Source organism: Canis aureus, chromosome 6 (assembly GCF_053574225.1).
Source record: "Canis aureus isolate CA01 chromosome 6, VMU_Caureus_v.1.0, whole genome shotgun sequence".
NCBI classification, from domain to species: Eukaryota; Metazoa; Chordata; class Mammalia; order Carnivora; family Canidae; genus Canis; species Canis aureus.
Genome location: NC_135616.1, coordinates 79,675,450 through 79,697,456, shown reverse-complemented (window position 1 = coordinate 79,697,456; position 22,007 = coordinate 79,675,450). Strand labels below are relative to the sequence as shown.

At 39.1% G+C, this 22,007-nt stretch overlaps 1 protein-coding gene across 2 annotated transcripts in view; it reads right to left on the bottom strand.

Annotated features, from left to right (window-relative positions):
* IPO9 (importin 9) overlaps positions 1-22,007 on the bottom strand; it is a 58,772-nt gene that overhangs the window by 11,278 nt on the left and 25,487 nt on the right. For both annotated transcript variants that reach the window (XM_077902458.1, XM_077902457.1), the window contains exons 5-15: positions 20,115-20,203; positions 19,077-19,163; positions 18,407-18,526; positions 18,192-18,292; positions 17,935-17,993; positions 17,231-17,382; positions 16,419-16,517; positions 14,822-14,928; positions 14,305-14,444; positions 11,028-11,187; positions 16-242 (exon numbers count right to left, since the gene is read on the bottom strand). In XM_077902458.1, coding sequence (XP_077758584.1) covers positions 16-242; positions 11,028-11,187; positions 14,305-14,444; positions 14,822-14,928; positions 16,419-16,517; positions 17,231-17,382; positions 17,935-17,993; positions 18,192-18,292; positions 18,407-18,526; positions 19,077-19,163; positions 20,115-20,203 — 1,341 coding nt within the window. The remainder of the gene's footprint in view (positions 1-15; positions 243-11,027; positions 11,188-14,304; positions 14,445-14,821; positions 14,929-16,418; positions 16,518-17,230; positions 17,383-17,934; positions 17,994-18,191; positions 18,293-18,406; positions 18,527-19,076; positions 19,164-20,114; positions 20,204-22,007) is intronic.

Sequence of the window (22,007 nt, the reverse complement as noted above, 5' to 3'; positions counted from 1 at the left end):
GTCCTGGTGGCATACCGTTACTGTACTTCAGGAAAATGGCGATGGTGAAGGGGCAAATTTTGCTCTCCATACTTGCTGTGAACTCTGGGTCTACTGTACAGACGATGCACAGGGTCTCCATCACCAGGTTGAGGACCTCTGAGCTGAACTGGGCCGCTAGGTGAATTAAGCCATCCAGGATACTGGGGAGGAAGGGCTGAAGCACGTGGGTACTCTCTGAGACTTTCAGTTGGTCACAATAACTAGAGACAGAGAGAGAAGCATGAACTACTCACAAGTGGATCCCTCAAGTCCTAGTTTTTCCAGTTGACGTCATAGGTTACAGCATTTATATGTGTAGCTTTATGAAGCTACTCACAGAGTTAGTTTTTACATTTTTCTGTGACGTGGTCTATAAACATCAGCACCACCACCTCTACGCTTATTTCTGCTATTTCCTTTAAATTTTCACCTCTCTCCCACTGTCATATCATGATATTCACATTAAGATGTTAATTAAATGCTTTATAATTCTTCAGGTCACTGCTTTAATCATATCCTTCAGAATTTACTATATATTCCTTTAAAAAAAAAAAAAAAAAAGGTTTGGGCAGCCCCGGTGGCGCAGCGGTTTGGCGCCGCCTGCAGCCTGGGGTGTGATCCTGGAGACCTGTGATCGAGTCCCACCGTCAGGCTCCCTGCATGGAGCCTGCTTCTCTCTCTGCCTGTGTCTCTGCCTCTTTCTCTCTGTGTCTATGAATAAACAAATAAAATCTTTTTAAAAAAAAGGTTTTATGTATTTATTTGACAGAGAGAGGGGGAGGGACCACAAGAAGGGGGAACAGCAGGCAGAAGGAGAGGAGCAGCAGGCTCCCTGCTGAGCAAGGAGCCCATACACGGGCATGAACCCTGGGATCATGAAGTGAGCTGAAGGCAGATCCTTACCTGACTGAGCCCCCCAGATGCCCCAGACTTTCTGTTTCTTGGTGCATAACATCTCCATCTTTAATTTGACCTTGCTCTAACTTTTCCTTAAGGGCTAATCTGTCACCTGGCCTTGGTCAGCTCTCAATTCTGGAGGCTAGGTTTTACATCCATCTCTCTAGCTCAATTATGCTCTCTCTACCTCCTCCTCTCTGCTTCTCCACTCTAAAGATTTATAGTTACTCTGCCCTCCCGATGGACTTGAGACTATCCAGTCTGGTGGATCATCTGCTTAGGTCATACGGGATCTTGTATGCCATGCTAAGGAAGGTTAGACTTTATTTTGGAAGTCAGTGTTTCTTAAACTATTTTACAAGCTATTCCTAATACCTTCTTTGCCCTCCCCGAAAATCTTCAAGCAAAACTGAAACTCCAGGAGGATGCTACAGATTTGTTCCACAGCTTCCTGGATCACCTAGCACAGGACAACTTTCTTCTGGGTACCTGTATCTCAGTTTGAAGAGCACAACTGGAGCTGTGAGAATTTCATCATAGGAGCAAAAATATCAGGTTTTTATTTTATTTTTAAGGATTTTATTTGATTCATGAGAGACACAGAGAGAGGCAGAGACACAGGCAGAGGGAGGAGAAGCAGGCTCCATGCAGGAGCCTGATGTGGGACTCGATCCCGGAACTCCAGGATCACGTCCTGAGCTGAAGGCAGATAGATGCTCAACCGCTGAGCCACCCAGACATCCCATCAGGTTTCTATTTTAGAAAGAACAGACAGCTAAAATACTACAGATTGCAGTAATGGAGGCTGGAGGCAGAGACATCAATTAGGAAGCTATGGCAGCAATTCAGGCACAAGCAGTTGAGAATACAAGCTAGGTTAGTAGCAGTAGGAGAGAAGAGACGAAAGGCTGAGGAACCAAGATCTAAAAGGCAGAGATCTGGGATCTCCACTTTTACTGAAACAGGGGATACAAATTCTGAAGTATAAGATCTAAAGGTACTGGTTTCTTTCTTTTTTTGGTACCGATTTCCTCTACTGAAACAGAATATAGTAGGGCAGTCTTGGAGTCAACAGTAAGCTCAGTAGTGGATGTGTTTATTTTCAGATACTTAGAAGATACAGGCATTTTGGTATTGGTAAGTAGCAGATAGATCAATTTAGAGCTCTGGAGAATGGCTGGCGTAACCATTATTTGAGAAATGTGACACAAGTAAAAGTATTTGTTGATCGGTATCTCATTTCAGAAATGATTTCAGGCAGTTTGCAATGATACAAAGTATGACATCGAAGAACAAATTAAAACCAGGGCAAAAGAAAATCAAAGGCAGTGTGACGACCATTAAAAGGTTGCTAATGACATTAGAAAGAACAGTTTCAGTGATATGATAAGAACACAAGCCAGATTGTAACTGTCTGGGAAACGATCGACTGGAGAAACCTGGCTGTGAAGAAAATAACTGAGATCCACAGATGTGGGTCAAGGGATCCAGCCTTTGATACGTAATATAAAATTTTATAAACATGTATGAGTATCCATTTCTCTGATGTGCAAAGCTTTAGCTACCTTTCCAGAGATCTGCTTCACCTTTCAAGCAAATTACTGCCCATGTTGCCAGAGACTTAGACATTCTTAAGTTTTCCTCACATTTTTTTCTGATTATAAAAGTAATATAAACTTATAAACTAATTTTTAACTTAATTTTTTTAGCCTTATTGAGGTATAATTACAGATAACACTGTAAGATATTTAAAGTATACATTGTGGTGATCTGATATATATATATATAATACTGTGAAAGGCTCCCCCTATAATCTAGTTTGTTAACATATCCAAAATGTCATATATTTATTTTTGTGAGAAAATTTAGGTTCTATTCTCTTAGCAAATTTCAGTTATATATAATCAAGTGTTATCAATTATAATCATTTTATATTAGATCCTCCAATCTATAATAAATCCTCTGGAAGATTTATTGTTGTAAATAAAATCTTTAACCTTTCATCTTACAGAGTGTACCCTTTTGTTAACCTCTCCCTATATCCCCACCCTCCAGCAACTTTTTTTTTTTTTTTTTTAAGATTTGAGAGACTGAGAGAGAGAGAGATGTGAGAGCAAACATGCATGAGCAGGGGGGAGGAGCAGAGGGGGGAGGGACATGTAGAAACCATGCTAAACCTGGAGTCCAACATCGGGCTCAATCCCAAGACCCTAGGATCATGACTCAAGCTGAAATCAAGAGTCAGATACTCTGAACTGAGCCACCCAGGTGCCCCAATGTTCTCTTTTTTAATGAATTGATTTTTAATTTTAGGTTCTGGATATAAGTGATACAATGCAGTATTTGTCTTTCTCTGTATGGTTTATTTCACTTAGCATTATGCCTTCAAGATCCATGCGGGTTGTTGCAAATAGCAGGATTTCCTTCTTTCTCACAGCTGAATAATATTCCATTGCATATGTGTACCACATCTCTATTCCTTCATCTGCTGACACCCACTTAGGTTCCCATATGTTGGCTATTATAAATAACAAGCAGTGAACATGGGAGTGCTCGCTCTTCTAGATCCTGTTTTCATGACCTTTGGATATTTCCCCAAAAGTGGGATTGTCAGATGAAATGGTAGTTCTATTTAAATTGTTTGAGGAGGCTCCATACTGTTTTACTTTCCCAATCAATATACATTTATAGCACCAACAGTGCACAAGGGTTCCTTTTTCTCTATCCTCATCAATACTTGTTATCTTGTCTCTTGGATAACAGCCATTCTAACATGTGTGAGGTGTTATCTCACTGTGGTTTTGATATGTATTTCCCTGATAATTAGAGATGTTGAACACCTTTTCATTTACCTGTTGGCCACATAGGTTTTCTTTGGAAAAGTGTATATTCAGTTCCTCTACCATTTTTTAACTGGATTGTTTTGGCATTGAGATTTTTTCATATATATATTTAGAATATTAATCCCCTATCAGATAAATGATTTACAAATATTTTCTCCCATTTTGTAGGTTGCCTTTTCATTTTGTTGATGGTTTCCTTTACTGTGCAAAAGCTTTTCAGCTTGATGTAGTCCCACTTATTTTTGCTTTTGTTGCCTTTGTTCTTGGTGTCAAACTCAAAAGAATCACTGCCAAAAACAGTAACAAGGATCTTAACTTCTATGTTTTTTTCTAGGAGTTTCATGATTTTAGGTTTTGTGTTCAATTTTTTTTGATCTATTCTGATTTGATTTTGGTGTAAGATAGGAGTCCAGTTTCATTCTTTTGCGTATGGCTGACCAGTTTTCCCAACACCATTCCTTCAAGAAACTATTCTCTTCCCATTGTATACTTTTGGCTCCTTTGTTATAAATTGACCATATATGTGTGCATTTATTCTTGGCTCTGCATTCTGTCCCACTGATCTATGTATCTGTTTTATGCCAACACCACACTGCTTTGATAACTATAGTTTTGTAACACAATTTGAAATCAGGGAGTGTGAAGCCTCCAGTTTTGTTCTTCTTTCCCAAGATTGCTCTGACCATTTAGGGTCTTTTGTGATTCCATACAAATTTTTAAGACTGTTTTAGCTCTGTGAAAAATGCCACTATGAGTTTTTAATAGGATTGTACCAAATCTTAGGTTGTTTTCAGGAGTGTGAAAATTTTAATAATATCAATTCTTCTAATGCATGAACATGGAATTATCTTTCCACCGTATTTGTGTTTTCTTCAATGTCTCAGAAACAGACATTTCTTCAGTGTCTTCTAGTTTTCAGTATACAGACCTTTTTTTAAACATTTTATTCACTGGAGAGAGAGAGAGAGAGAAAGAGAGAGAGAGAATGCGCGCGCATGCGTGAGAATGCACAAAAGAATGGGGGAAAGGGCTAGGGGAGAGGGATAAATAGACTCCCGATGTGGGACTCAGTCCCAGGACCCTGAGATCATCATCCAAGACAAAGTCAGATGCTTAACTGACGGAGCCACTCAGGCGCCTCTTCAGTGTACACATCTTCTATCTACCTGGTTAAATTTATGCTTGTTATTGTTTTTGATGTAATCATAAGCAGCACTGTTTTAAAATTTTCTGAAAGTTCATTATTAGAAATTCAATTGATTTTTGTGTATTTTGTATCCTGAAAGTTTATTGTATTCATTTATTAGTTCTAATAGCTCCTTGATGGAGTTTTTAGGGTTTTCTATATATAAAACCACATCAACTACAAACAGGGACAATTCTATGTCTTCCTTTCCAATTTGGATGCCTTTTCTTTCCTAACTGCTTTAGCTAAAACTTCCATTACCAGGTTAAATAGAAATGGTGAGAGTGGACATCCTTGTCTTACCCTTGCTCTTAAAGGAAAAATTTCCAGGGTTTCCCTGTTGAGTATGGGGTTGGCTGTAGGTTTGTCATAGTTGGTCTTTATTGTGTTAAGGTGTGTTCCTACTATACCCACTATGTTGAGAGTTTTTATCATGAATGGATACTGAATTTTGTCAAACGATTTTTTTCTAAATCTACTGAGTTAATAATGATTTTTATTTTTTATTCCATTCAGTGATAAATCACATTTATTGGTTTATGTATGTTGAACCATCCTTGTTTCTCAGGGATAAATCCCACTTGATCATAATTGTGATCCTTTTAATGTACCATTGATTTTGGTTTCCTCATATTTTGTTGAGGATTTCTGCATCTATATTCATCAGGGATGTTGGCCTGTAGTTCATTTTTCTTATGCTATCTTTGTCTGGTTTTGGAATCAGGGTAATCCTGGCTTCATAAAATGAGTTTGGAAGTGCTCCCTCCTCTTCAGTTTCTTTGGAAAAGTCTGAGCAAGGATTGGTATTAATTCTTTAAATGTTTGGTAGAATTCACCTGTGAAATCATCTGGTCCTGGGCTTTTCTTTTATGGGAGGTTTTTGGTTACTGATCTAATATCCTTACTTGTTAATGGTTTTTCTTCATGATTCGAATAGCCTTGGTAAGCTGTATGTTTCTAGGAATTTCTCCATTTCTTCTAGGTTATCCAATTTGTTGGCATATAACTGTTTATAGTAGTCTCTTATGGTCCTTTGCATTTCTGTGGTATCAGAATGTCTCTTCTTTCATTTCTGATTTTTAAAATGGATTCATTTATTTATTTTAGAGAGAGAGGGCATGCATACATGTGCAAGGAGGGGAGGGGCAGAGGAGAGAGAGAATCCTCAAGCCGACTCCCTGCTGAGTGCAGAGCCCGATTCAGGTCTTGATCTCACCACCCGGAAATCCTGATCTGAGAACCAGAAGCTTACTCAACTGAGCCACCCAGGTGCCCTTCATTTCTGGTTTTATATTTGAGTCTTCTCTCATTTCTTTTTAGTCTACCTAGAGTTTGTCAGTTTTGTTTTCAAAATACACAGCTTTTAGCTTTATTGGTCTCTTCTGTGGTTTTTCTGGTCTCTATTTTTGCTCTGATCTTCCTATTGTTTTTTTTTTTTTTTTTTTAAAGATTTTATTTATTTATTCATGATAGTCACACAGAGAGAGAGAGAGAGGCAGAGACACAGGCAGAGGGAGAAGCAGGCTCCATGCAGGGAACCCGACGTGGGATTCGATCCCAGGTCTCCAGGATCGCGCCCCGGGCCAAAGGCAGGCGCCAAACCGCTGCGCCACCCAGGGATCCCTGATCTTCCTATTGTTAACTTTGGGCTTATGATCTTCCTTTTTTAGTTCCTGAGATATAAAGTTAAATTTTTGAGATCCCCCCCCCCCTTTTTTTCAAGATTTTATCCATCTATTTGACAGAGAGAACACAAGAGGGGGAACAGCAGAAGGAGAGTGAGAAGCAGGTTCCCCATTCAGGGATAATGACCTGAGCTAAAGGCAGATGTTTACCTGACTGAGCTACCCAGGGAGCCCCCCTCCATTTTTTTCTTAGAGATTTATCTTTATAAACTTCTCTCTCTCTCTCTTTTTTAACTTCTCTCTTAAAACGGATTTTGTTGCATCTCATAAGTTTTGGTAGGTGTCCATTTTTGTTTCAAGGTGTTTTTCTATTTTACTTTTCATTTCTTTTTCAATTGGTTATTTAGGAGCATGTTGTTTAATTTTCATCTATTTGTGAATTTTCCAGTTTTCCTCCTATAATTGATTTCTACTGTTACTTCACTGTAATTAGAAAAGACAACTGGTATGATTTTTTTTTTTTTGAAGATTTTGTCTATTTATTCATGAGAGACACAGAGTGAGAGAGGCAGAGACACAGGCAGAGGGAAAAGCAGGCTCCATGCAGGGAGTCTGATGTGGGACTTGATCCCGGGACTCCAGGATCATGCCCCAGGCCGAAGGTAGGCGCTAAACCATCGAGCCACCTGGGCTGCACAACTGGTATGATTCTAATCTTAAGTTTGCTAGGACTTGTTTTGTGACCTAACACATGATCCTTCCTGGAGAATGTTGTGTGTGTGCTTGAGAAGAACATGTATTCTGCTACTGGATGGAACAGTCTGTTTATGTCTATCAGGTCCATTTAGTCAAAAATATAACTCAAGTCTAATATTTCCTTATTGATTTCTGTTTGATCTATCCACTGTTGAAAGTGCATTATTGAAGTCCCCTACTATTAATGTATTGTCTATTTCTCCCTTCAGATGTTAGTATTGGTTTAATATATATTGGTGCTCCAATGCCAAATGTACATATGTTTACAAATGTTATATCTCTTTAATGAATTCACCTCTTTTTCATTACATAACTTTTTTTGTCTCTTGTACAGCTTTTGACCTACAGTCGATTTTACCTGATAAAAATACAGCTACCCTTGTTCTGTTTTTCTTTCCACTTGCATGGAATAGATTTTCAACCCTCACTTTGAGGATGTGTATCCTGAAGTGAGTCTCTTATAGGCAGCATTTAAGTTGGGTCTTTTTAAAAAATCCATTCAGCTACTCTTGACTTTTGATTAGAGATTTAAATCCATTTATATTTAAAGTAATTTTTGAGAGGCACTTGGGTGGTTCAGTCAGTTAAGCGTCCAACTCTTGATCTCAGCTCAGGTCTTGAGTTCAAGCAGCGTGCTGGGCTGGCTCCACATTGGGCAAGGAGCCTACTCAAAAAGAAAAAAAAAGTAATTTTGATTGGTATTTACTAATACCATCTTACTGTTTTTTGGCTCTTCTGAAGTTCCCTTGATCCTTTCTTTCTCTCTTGCTGTCTTTGTGAATTTATGACTTCCCACAGTGGAATCCTTTGATCCTGTTGTCTATTGTAGATTGTTGCTTTGTGGTTACTGTGAGGCTTACATAAAACATTTACAGATATAACAGTTTATTTCACACTGATAACTTTCTCTACAAAAGCTCTACCCTTTATTCCCTCTCTTTTATGTTTTTAATGTCACAATTTAATTTTTTAATGTCATAATTTAATTTTTTATATTGTATATTCATTAACAAATTTAGGTAGTTACTTTCAATACTTTTGTCCTTTAGAGTTAAATGGTTAACACAATGCCAGATTACAGCGTTAAGAGAATTCTGAATGTTTTTATACTTATCTTTACCAATGTGTTGTATATTTCACGTTTTGATTTCATTTCAGCTTGAAGAATTCCTTTCAGTATTTCCTGTAAGTGAAGAATTCCCTAAGGTTTGACTGGGAGACTAAAGAACATCTTTGCCACGTATTCTTGGTTGACATTTTCTACTTTCAGCACTTTAAATATACCACCCCACTCTCCCCTGGCCTGCAAGGTTTTCTGCTGCAATATCAGCTGATGGTCTTATAGGTATTCCTTTATATGAGAGAAATGTTTTTCTTTTGCTGCTTTAAAAGCCATCTGATTTTATTTTTTAAAAAGATTTTATTTATTCATGAGAGACACACACAGAGAGGCAGAGACACAGGCAGAGGGAGAAGCAGGCTTCCTGAGGGGGAGAATGATGTAGGACTCGATCCCAAGACGCCGGGATCATGACCTGAGCTGAAGGCAGACACTCAACCACTGAGCCACCCAGGCATCCCAAAGCCATCTGAGTTTAGACAGTTTTATTATGTTGGAGATAACTTTGAATTGAAATTTTGGAGTGAAATATTAGCTTCATGAACTTGGATGTACAATCTCTCCTCAGCTTTAGGAAGTTCTCAGACATTATTTAAGTAAGCTTTCTGTTGGCTTCTATCTCCCTTCTCCTTCCAGAGCTCCAATAACTCACAGATGGTTTCTCCTAATGGTTTCCTAAAATTCACATAGGTTTTCTTCATTCTCTTTCATTTCTTATTCCTTGCCTTCAAGTGGATAATTTCTAACATCCTGTCTTCTATTATACAGGCTTTTTTCTTCCATTTGAGTTGTTTTACTCTCGATGGTCTCTGTTCCATTTTTTATTTTATTCGTTGCATTCTTCACCTCTAGAATTTCTGCTTGGTTCTTTTTCATGATTTCTATTTCTTTTAAATTCTCACTTTGTGTATATATTGTTTTCCTGATTTCACTGAATTTTTTTTTTATTTATTTTTTATTTTTTATTTATGATAGGCACACAGTGAGAGAGAGAGGCAGAGACATAGGCAGAGGGAGAAGCAGGCTCCATGCACCGGGAGCCCGACATGGGATTCGATCCCGGGTCCCCAGGATCGCGCCCTGGGCCAAAGGCAGGCGCCAAACCGCTGCGCCACCCAGGGATCGCTGAATTTTGTTTTTTATAGCTCACTGAGCTCCTTAAAATAGCTATTTGGATTCTTTATTAGGTTTATCTCAGATCTCTGTGTTTGAGTCAGTTACTAGAAAATTATGCTCCTTTTGTGTTATCACATTTCCTTGATTTTTCATGTTCCTTAAAGTCTTTCTTGTGTTGCTGTTTTCACATTTGAAGTAAGTTACTCCTTCCAGTCTTTACTGACTGACCCCCTTTAAAGTGTCCAGTCTTGGATTTTTTGGCTCCAGTGCTATGCTGGAATCTTTCTGCTGGACTCCTGGACTTCCATGAAGGCTCTCTCATCCATGGGTGATTCTCTTAATCTGTGTTCTCTCCTGGACTACAGCTGAGAGGGGGTGGAACCAGTTCATGGGCTACTCCAAGGTCTGCAGATGGGACTTAGGTCTGTATTCCTATTCTCCAACACCCAGTTGGGTAAGATCCTTCCAGATACTTGATGTGTGGTGCTGGTGATAGAATCCAAGCCAACTAGGGCAGGAGCCAAGCCCTCAAGAGCATGGAGCGATGTCTGGGGCTACAGCCAGGACTAGGGTTGGCGTATCAGTCATTGGGTATGGGCCTGTCTTCTCAAAATGGTTCTCCTTGTTCTTGGACAGCACGGAGGTTTCATAGTCTCTTCTCTGGGTCTCACAGCTCCCACAAAAGCAATGTTGTCCATCAACAGATGCCAACATATTGTTGAGGGAGGGATACAAACAAGGGGCATCTTATTCAGCCATCCTGCTTAATTATTTGACCTCAATACTTTCTAAAGACATACATAATAATACACAACATCTCAATCTCTGCTTCAAGAGGTTAAGAAGACAGAGCCAGTAGGTAGAAGATGAATTTTGTATTTTTAGGATTTTAGGTAGTTTTTAGGATTCAACTGAGACTTCTAAGTTTGAAGTTTAAAATGTTACTTAAAACAACAATGCTCCCTCTGATCTTGGTAGGAATATAAATAAATGACTAGTTGAGCCACTAGTATACTAGCTGTGAAAAAGAGAGGTAAAACTGGGAAAAAATAAGCACCGTTACTAGGCCACATTATCCCAAATTTAGTGTCTAAAACAGAGTTATCAATCAACAAAATGATGTGGGCTCTAATCCTGCTTCTATAATTCTTCACTGTATAATCCTATGTATGTTATTTATCTCTTGGTTCTTCACTTTTCTAAGAAGGGGAGTTGGTCTAGCTGTTTCCAGAGCAGGAATGAATTTTAAAGGAATAAGGAACAAAAGGGAACAGGATATATCTGGGACTCAAAGAAGCCATGTTCTTGACATGTTTTTTTTCCTGCCCATTTGCCATTTGGTAGGCGATCTTCGTCAGAAATTTCCAAGCAACATAATCCACTGGCCAAATGATGTCTGGGACTTCTACTCTGAGTAATTTTCTCTTAAAATAGCTCTTATCACCCTAAGGTGGTGTACTCACCCCCAGATGGCTCTCACGGCAGAAATTCGAACCGATGGGGGTTGTGTCTCATGAAGACCACTAACTGTTGCCTGTAGAAACTGCTGGATCAATTCAGGGGACATAGCAACAGTGAACCGACTGGCAGCCCAAAGTGCTCGGCCCAAGAGAAAAGGAGACACTGGGAGGAAAAAAGAGCAATTAGGGGTTAGACAATAAAAGTTTCTGTTACTTGCCCTTCCTCCTTCCCACCTCCATCCTCAACTTGTCACAGTAACTGGATACTACATAATATATACAACTTAATTAAGGAAAAAGGATGATCCTATCAGATAAAAGCAAATGTGTAATCTATGGTACAGAATCATTTTCCCAGTTTCACTTTTCACTATTTGCTGCAAAGCAGATCGTGAATATTTTTTTTTTTAAAGATTTTATTTATTAATGAGAGACACAGAGAGAGGCAGAGACACAGGCAGAAGGAAAAGCATGCTCCTTGTAGTGAGCCCCATGTGGAACTTGATCCTGGGACTCTGGGATCACAACCTGAGCTGAGGGTAGATGCTCACATTGAGCCACCCAGGTGTCCCAAACACTGAGTCACCCAGCCATCCCAGATCTTGAGTATTCTTAGGTTAAAAAGACTTATCTCCTTCATTCCCATCCCTAGCTCTCATCATTCTTTACTTGCACTATTACTTAGTCCTCTAAATGTCTTCTTTTTTTTTTTTTTTTTACCAATTTTTTTCTAATCTTAGGCCATTACTGAACATTATAAATTATAGTTGTTATTCTTTTATGTGGTATCTGTCAATAAATTCTATAATCTACCAAATAGAGACCATTTTAGGTAAGCATTATATTCAAGGCCCCCTATGATCAGTAACTTTAGCATTATTGATGATTTCCTTTTATGCCTTCTAAACTCAAGCACACACCCCTCCCTCCCAGCAACTCACATTTTACCTTGCTATTTCTGTGCTTTGTTTATAAGCCAAAACATTCACCTCTACTTGCATAATCTAACTGATCTCTTGGGCTGAAGCAATCCTAACTATCTCTGTGCTACCATAATCCTATGTCTTTAGCTTTCTTACATGTTTTGTTGGATATTCCAGCCACCTGTGTAATGATGACTACCCTCCCCCACTGGCCTACTATAAGTTGCCTGAAGACAGACTATAATACTTAATTCAGCCTGTCACAGGGCTTAACTTAGTTACTTGTAAAGTAAACATGCAGTTGGTGAGAATTACTGAACAGAACCTAATAACCTGTGCCAGTCATATAATTACATGCTCATTTATATAATACAGAATAGCAGTTCTTAAAGTATGGTCCACTGACTCTTGGGAGTCCCCAAAGTTAAAACTTTCATAGTGATACCAAGATATGATCCATCTTTGTCATTCTCATTCTTTCTTAAGTGTACAGTGTTTAACAGAGGTGATCTGATGTGTGACACCGTGGCTCTGGCAGCTAATGAAATGTAGGCTTGCATTTCCTGTATTTTAGACAATTCTCAGATTTATTATTTAAGAGAAGGGGAGGGTGAAGGGCAGAGTGAGAGAAAGAGAGAATCTTAAGCAGACTCCACATCCAGTGTACTGGAGCCAGATGCAGGGCTCAATCTCATGATCCTGAGATCATGATCTGAGCTAAAATCGAGTTGGATGCTTAACCATCTAACCTACCCAGGTGCCTCAAAACCTCTCAAGCTTTTACTTTCTAATATGTTAAATAGTGATACATAAAATTCAAAGCAAAATCTGTGATCATTTTTAAAAGTGTAAAGGGATCCTGACACCAGAAAGTTTGAAAATGGCTGGTAAAGAAAAGCTTTTAGCTATTGGCAGGATAATAAATGCTATATGTTAAACTTTCTCCCAGTCTCAATAGTAAATATTCTTAAGTCTCCATGAAGTTTTGAAGGTTCTTTACAAGGGTAAATTCTACAAAAAATATATTGGTGGGTTTGAGATATTCCAGCACTTTCATTCAACACATAATTATGAAGTGCCTATTACATGCAAGACACTGTGGGATACAAACAGGTATTAGACGGGGTTCCTACGTTCAGAGACCCGATAGTCTAACATGAGAAAGAAAACCTATTCATCAGCATAAGGTAAGTGCAGAGTAAAAAAAGGATATTCCCAATGGGCCTAAGTTCTGGAAGTTCAACCATTTTAATTTTGTGATTCAGAGAGGAAAGGACATCAGGAGATATCCTAGAACAGATTACCTATTTCAAATCAGGGTAGAATGTTTTCAAATGGCTCTGGCTACTTAAAGGGCTAGCTTATGAGCAAGAGGCAAGTGAATGGATTGAGAATGGAGCAAATAATGCCAAATGTCCCGTGAGTTACATACTTGGAGAAGTCCCATGATTTACGTACTTGGAGAAAGCAAAGATGGCCTTTTGTAATGGGGGGTGAGGTCTATGGATGAGAACAAGGCATAGCATGGGCAGAAGCAACATAGCTAAAGATGTCAAATAGATGATGATTGTTAGTACTGCTCTGCATTGCTGGAGAAAACAGTCTCATATAGCAGGGCCAACTTCTTTTTTTTTTTTTTTTCTTTAAAGGCAAGTAGCTAATATGGACATGAGAATGAAACATGTTAATTATTTGGATATTGTCCAAGAATAAAGTTTGAGAGTAATGACAGGAAACAAACAGTAAGAATGAGCCTGACACAAACCACCTGAAAGTATTTTAGACTTAATAACGACAGAACTCCACCCAAAGTTCCCAAGATATAGCAACAAAATTTGCATCCTATTCAAATACCAAAACCAGGGACACCTGGGTGGCTCAGTGGTTGAGTGGTTGATCCTCTGCCTTTGGCCCAGGGCATGATCCCAGGGTCCTGGGATTGAGTCCCATGTCAGGCTCCCTGCATGGAGCCTGTTTCTCCCTCTGTCTATGTCTCTGCCTGAGAGATCTCTGTGTCTCTCCTGAATAAATTTAGGGGGGAAAAAAAAAGAAAGAAAACCCAAATCCTGCACCCCCAAAAACAAATGCCAAAACCAGCCATAAATGTGAGCACTGATTTGGAAGGAAACATGAACAGTGTAGAGAAATTATAAATGTGGAAATCTGTCATAGCTGGTAGAACTTGAACCAAGGTCTCTAGGCTATTTTAGAGGTTCAGATGAGTTCGAGCTCTAGCATGGAAAGAATTTTCACCCAAAGGACACATGAATACCTGGTTTACCCATCTAAGTGAACAATATAACTGAGCTGGTAAGTCTAAAGATCTTTTAGAATCCTGGCATTGTGCTGAAACATACCTGAAAGGTTGAGGTCTGCAAGGATGACATTAGTCAGGAACCCATGCATGTCAAAATGGATCCTGCCATTCTTCACACTGTCAGTGATGATGGACTTCACTGAGCCGAGGGCAAGCATGCATGCCTCATGTATCTTCCACCTGCAAAAGTGATACCATAGTGTGGTAAAACAAACTACACTACCAAAAAGATAAACACCTGAGCGAAGAAGAAACATCCAAGGGCATTCTAGCACAGTCTGACCCAAAAAAGCCATTTATCTGCTCTTTCAATCTAAATCTAGAGCTGAAATCAGCAAAATGAAGATTAACAGATTTTTCTAACTAAAAACAAAGTAAAAGTAAAATCCTTCCTTCCAAGGATTTTTAAATTAAGGGGTAAAATAAAAGCATCTTAACCGATTATTTTAAGGTTGGGAGGAACTGCTTTAAAACATGTGATTCAAAGCAAGAATTTGATTCTCAGCTCTGATACCCAGAATGTGTCCTTAAGTTAAGTATCTGCTGCTCACTCTTACCAGTGTTCAGTGCCGCTGTTTTTGGTTTGCTCAGCTTCTTGTAAATGGCGAGTGGCTGCAGCAGCCAGGGCTGCTGCACTCTCATTCTGGAAATCAGTGGCCACAGCCTGAGAAGAGAGGGAAGGGGCTATAAATCTGTTTGTGCAAATTAAACCCATTTTATTTATTTTTATTTTTTTTATTTTTTAAAGATTTATCTATTTATTCATTCAGAGAGAGCGAAGAGAGGGGCAGAGACACAGGCAGAGGGAGAAGTAGGCTCCCTGCAGGAAGCCCAATGTGGGACTCGATCCTGGGTCTCCAGGATCACACCCCGGGCTGCAGGTGGCGCTAAACCGCTGCGCCACCGGGGCTGCCCATTAAACCCATTTTAATTGCAAACTGAAAATATGATTGCTAATTCAATGGTTCAAACTCTTTCATATGTACATGCTAAGCCCTGATTAAGTGTACTAAAAATACAACCCCTATTAGTTCAGGGTCTTTAATGGAATTAAAGTACTATCTACATTTCTGCATTGCCTAGGCACTGAAAAGCTAACAAAATGTAAAGCTCCCTTTCGCTAGAATGAGCAGATTGTCAGTGAGCAATGATAGATTCAACTTCAGATGACAATGGACTAGATTATTTATTCTCTGGGAGTCTGACTATAGAAATAAAAGGCTAATTTACAAATTGAAACTTAGTGTAATCTTTCCTAGGTGCCTTAGAAATACTGAAGGATAATGAGAAGTGTTCACTAATAATGAGAACAACCTCCCACCCAACAGATAGCAAAAGGCAGCTTCTCCACAGACCTTCAGCCTAGGGACAATTCCATGCTCTAGTCAGAGCCAAAGAAAATAGTAGATGTTTGGATGTTCATCTCTCAGCAAACTAATTTTTTTTTAAAGTTTGCCAACATCAGGGCAGCCCGGGTGGCTCAGCGGTTTGGCGCTGCCTTCGGTCCAGGGTGTGATCCTGGAGACCCGGGATCGAGTCCCACGTCGGGCTCCCTGCATGGAGCCTGCTTCTCCCTCTGCCTGTGTCTCTCATGCATAAATAAATAAAATCTTAAAAAAAAAAAAAAAAAAAAAGTTTGGCAACATCTGGTTTGTGCTACAGATTCTGGCTTAAGAGTGGATTAAACTGAATGTCCCTGATTCAACTACACTTACTCATTAGAACACTTTATACTCTGCACAATTTTTACATCTAATATTTACTTATAAACCAAAACCAGTACCAGTGACTTTGGAATTCCTGAGTCTCAAACTTCATTTGAGATGCTCTCTTGTTATCCTCAAAGAAGCCTAAGATAGTTACTCAATAACACTGTTCAACTTGGGTTAGAGGTCTAGAAAGAAGAGGGAATGCTCAAGTGACTGATTAGGGTTTTTTCTTTTTTCTTTTTTTTTAAGATTTTATTTATTTATTCATGAGGGACGCACACACAGAGAGGCAGAGACGCAGAGGGAGAAGTAGGGAGCCTAACATGGGACTCAATCCCAAGTCTCCAGGATCACACCCTGGGCCAAAGGCGGCGCTAAACCGCTGAGCCACCCGGGCTGCCCTGATTAGGGTTTTTTGGTTGAAGTATCAAGGGAACCCACTTACCAGCAATAGGTCTTGAGCTGCAATCCTAACTGTATAGGAGAAAGTGTCATCATCCTCATCTTCTACAAACTGTTGGGGGTTGGCCGTCCATACTTTAATCTGAAAGGATGATGAAGTTAGGTCTTTGTGAGGCTGCCAATCTGGTTTATATGTTCCTTTTTTTCATCCACACACATAGGAAGATTTCAACCTTTTGTTTTTATCTTGAACAGAACTCTAGCCTCAAAGTCTTTTCTTTTTGATGTAGAGAAGCAAATCCTTTATCAAGGTAAGTAGCAAAAGTTATTCCTCTCTAGTAAACACTTAGAATATGGCTGATTACTAGTTCTCTGCTACCTTTCATTAGCTATTACTTCGGACAGATCAACTTTCCGAATATATTAGGTATCATGGAATATTTAATGTGAAAATTATGTCGATTCTTGTGCTGTTTATATAAAAGAGGCATTATCTTATTTTGTTTAATGTTCTTTTCTGGTCTACTGACCCACCAACCAGGCTAATGATCTCGGTTTAAGAGTCAGTATTTATAGGGAAGGAACAGATTCTTCTAGATACCATTGTCTTTGGTTAGCAGTACTCTGGAGCTAAAAGTATTCTCAGAGTCTGATTACCTAATATTGGAGTTAATAAACGGCAACACCCAGAGATTTTGGCATTAAAGTGGTATCAAAGCTTTCCTAGAACTTCACATGAAGTTACTCTTCTAGTGTCTATTTTTAGAAATAAAAATTGTTCATTTGACCTAGATCTCACATTCAAGTTGCACTTTCCCAAAACAAGCTGGTAACTACCTCCCAAATATCATTTACCTGCTCCTCAGTGATCTGCATGTACAGGATTATATAGTAAATCAACTCAGGCAAGGCTTTCTTAACGGTGCTTTTGAATTTGCTATTTTCTAGGAGAGCATGGACAAACTCAAAAATGCTAAAGACAAGATTTTCAAAGCCCAGGACTTCACCTATAGGAAATACACAAGAGAAGATTTTAATGACAAGAAAGCACAGCTGCTGGAAATGAACTACATTATCTTTGGAAATTAATGAATATTTAAAGTACTTGCTGATTATTATTCCCAAGAAAACAGAAGAGGGGAGCTAAGGAGTCAAAGAAAGGAACTTTGAGAATACTAAATATTTGGTTTTTCAAGTAAAAGAATCAGAAACACTGAATATATTTTCTAGCCTATTTTTGATTTGAAATATCTAAAATTATTAAAACAGAAATGAAAATATCATCATCTGCCAGAAAGAAGCAGGCCTTTGAGGTAGCTCTTTCAACTCAGAAAGTCTATTTTATGAGATCTGTGCAAATGCCTTTGAGGAACAGATTAGAGATTTCCAGTGTCCCATTTCCCCATACCTAATACACTGAAAGGAAACTCAACTAGAAAACTCACTGAACAGAGTGAAGCCTCTATGTTATGGTTCTTTTCCTGTCTCTGGCTTCTTCCTTTCCTAGATCCCTTTCCTCCCTAAGCGGTATATCTGTTAGGAGTAGATAAACTACATACCATCAGAATCCACAGGATCTTCAACTTCCTCTGTGTAATTTACTTCTGTCCTCACATAAGTATGATGAAGAGTAAAGAAACAGAATTTGGAGTCTGCTTTATATATGTTCTACAAGGGAATGTCAAACATTCCAACCCTAAGAGTAGATATTTTAAAAAATTCATTTAAAAAAGTGGAACCACATGAATGCAAGACCTAATGCTAGATTCCCGACTACGGGTGGTAGCAGGTCCCTTAAGCTTTCTGAAAAGGATATAAAGCTGCACTCTCAGTTAGGGTGTTCCAAACAATAGGTAGAATCTGCTGCATGGAGGAAACCATGTGCTTTGGGAAGTTTTTCACCAGGGCTGTCACTGCCTAAGAAATCACAAAGAGAAAGAGCTAAGAGTTACATGTGATATAGGAGGAAAAGCCAAAGATTTCAGACCATCTTCCAAAACTCTAAGTATCTCAATGGTAGTAAATGTTTACCTTTAGGACTTCCATCTTAAACCCACTGTCAGATGTGGGGCCATCTGGAATCTGGAGGGCCTGAACAAAGGCCTCTGTGAACTGCTGCACCACAGGAAAGATCAGAACTTTGGCTGCACCCTAATAACAGAAACCAAAGTCAACAGTGGATATAGCGCTATGGATATAGCGCTAATCAGTGCATTAAGGCACACATCAAATACTGAAACACAGATCTGACGCATCTAAAGATTTCTTCTGGTGCGGGTTCTAATCAGAAAAGTGCAGCCATAAAGTCACTGGAGGTGTTACGCAAGGTTTCATGTTTCCTTCTATGACACTTTCTGTTCCTCACCATAGCCTTCTTATATAGACCACTTTTCAAAACTGCTTCTGAATGACAGGGGTTGGTGTCTCATGTGAGAGGGCCATAAGAGATCAGTGAAGTTCTGGGCGATGGCTCATAGGAAAAGATCCAGGATAAGGTGGTTGAAGAAATAAGGTTCAAACAAAAGGAAACTAAACTACATACAAATGAAAAATGAAGTCAAAATGCTAAATGCATCCATAACACTAAATCGGGGTGCATTCTGGTACTACGGAAATGAAATGAGTCACTGCTCTGTCTCTAACGGAAGGCGTAGAGATTTTTAAGCATGAAGTCTGTTACTGACCCAAAGGCTTCCTTTACCTTTTCTAGTTCCTCCATGTTACAGATCATATGGGCACAAGTGGTAAAAATCTCCACTGCTCGGGAACGGGTTCGAATACCATACACCTGCAAAAAGTTACAGCATAGCCATGAGATAGGCATGTCTGTGTCTGCATTATCCGTGACTAGAAGAAAAACTACCACTTCTAAATACTGACATGGGATTGGCTTCCCTAGAGAGATGGAAAACATCATCTACTCATATCCAGGACAGATTTCTCCTGTAATTCAGAGAATAAAAGCTAGCAAAATGTTAGAACTCAGTGGAATTAGCCTTATACGTAGGCCTCTGTGAGCTCATTCTATTAAAAATATTACGCAGGGTGCTGCTTGAAATCTCAAAACAGTCAATGTATTTTTTCCAAACACAGACCGCTGGCTGGCAGCAGAGAAGAGTAGGGAGGTTAAAACATTACCCATCAGGCACTCATAGTTTATACTGTATATATATTATTGGTCTATTATGGGTAATGCAGTTATAGGGTCCTTGCACACATTTACCTGAGGTGAACAAGCTTAGGTGGCCACCTCAACGAGAGGCTAGAGGCAGCACAGGGTTGCAGGATGCCAGGAGGAAGGAGATATGTGAAGAAATAATGCAGATGCTATTTCATTCTGTTACCAAAGCCTGGCCCTTGTGCTTATTTATTTATTTTTTTAAATTTTTTATTTATTTATGATAGTCACACAAAGAGAGAGAGAAAGAGAGGCAGAGACATAGGCAGAGGAAGAAGCAGGCTCCATGCACCGGGAGCCCGACGTGGGACTCGATCCCGGGTCTCCAGGATCGCGCCCTGGGCCAAAGGCAGGTGCCAAACCACTGCGCCACCCAGGGATCCCCCCTTGTGCTCATTAAGTGAAAGATCTAAGGTTAATCCAAACTCAGATCTCTGTCAGTTATAGCCTCCAGATTTGGGGACTGGCAGCAAAAACAACAGTCTCCCTCATGACCTGTGGAGGCTGACCAGTATCTGAGCAGCTCTTACTTGCTCCGATCTTGGAGCAGACACTTCATACCTCGGCCATCGTGAAGATCTTATACATCTCTGGGAGAATGACAGGAGCAACAAGTGGCATCTGGGTGTCTGTTACTTCTCGAGTGAATTCTACAAAGGAAAAGCGAAATGGTAAGAAAAATACTGCTTTATAAAAACGTAAGGCGGAAAATTTTCAAACTGCTCTGAAGTGGCAGTACAGGTAAAGACATTATTGGCCTGGTGGTCTCATCCTGGGGAAGGAAAAGTTGCAAGAATTATTATTTGTTAGAAGGGGAAAGAGAAAAAAAAAAAAAGAAGAAGGGGAAAGAGAACAACAAAGATAAAGGAAAATACATATGATCGAGAAAAAAAATCTTATATAAATATTGAAAGAAAAAAACACATTGAAAGAAAATCTTTAAGAGCTGTGTAAAAGTCCTTGTAAGGTCACCTTAGGGAAATCCTGTATTAATGTAATTTATGCCTGATCGTCAATATCCAGGTACACTTTGAGGCATCTTACCTTGGTTTCCATTTCCAATATTCTCCCTTGGCAAGATGTTTTGACGCACATAATAAAATACATGCAGACTTACTAGGCTTCAACTCCACTCTGTATACATTACTCTTCCCAGTGAATGACATTTACTGACCGAGAAGTCAGAGGCTGCTGCTCATCGGAACAGAAGGGATTTCTACCGTATGAATGTGGCAAAAAACAACCTATTCATGAAATGAGACTTTAAGAAGGTGAGGGAAATAAAGGTTGTGTCTTTCTCTTTACTTTCCGCATAAGGCACTGAGACAGCATGAAGGACCCTGGGTTTCGCATGTTAATCTGTGGAATACAAGCTCTTGAGTTCCACTGTTTGTTCACTTTAACTACTGCTTTTCCCTGGCAATTCCACATTATCACCGTAGAAATGGAGCTAATCACTGGGACACTTTTCAGGATGATCTACAACTGGAAATGCATGTCAGCATTTCAAGGTTAATATACTCCACAAATTCTGGGCAATATCAATCACCAGAAGTCAAATGAAGATCAAATATTCAAGACTGAGTCTTCTTTACTAGTTTGGTTTCCTCCTGAAGAATAAATTCTGAGCTCTGAATAAAATGAGTGTTCTATTTCATTCAGAAATTCAAAATCCAAAGAAATTAGTTCAAACAAATGTGATGTATAGCATATTAATGAAAACAAGTTTTATCAAAATTGCAGTTTAACATATTCTACTAATAAAGGGCTCAATCACATTTTTTACTCTCCTATAATCCTTCCTAGTAGTCTCAATTCATTAACACTCTATAAGCTCAAGCCCAAAGTAAGTTTTCTGAGGTTACTCAGCAAGTCAGAAAAGGTGTGGGGCGCTGGAAATATCTCAATCTCCAAACTTCTTTTGACACTAAAGAAAAAGTTGTACCTGTGGTCAAATATTTTAATCCTTAGCTGCTATGTTTGCATTTCCTTCACATCATTAGTGTTAGTTCTCATTTATAAATAGATAAGCTTAACAGAAAGCTTACTAAAGGCTTAAAAAAGTATATAGTATCTTAAAAAAAAAAAAAAAAAAAAAAAAAAAAAAAAAACCAAGGAAAATCAGTCTCATTCTCCTACTGGGATCCTGTCCATGCACCATGTCCTGCCATCTTCATGCACGCTGGAGCTGCTGTTCTGAGAACACTGTCTATCCTCATTTGAAAATATGTGAAACAGCTATCTGGGAATGGAGGTTGGCAGCTATCCATCCCATGTCTGCTGACTTCAATATAAAACAATACCCATTTCCCCCATAGTTCTTTCCCTGTGGCTGACAGAAAAGTGATCTCACTGAACAGTGATTTCCTTAGTCAAGCACAATGATGGTTCTACAGTATCCAACTACGATAAATGTACAACTGCCTTTCTCCTTCGGGTTTTTAAAAGAGCTGA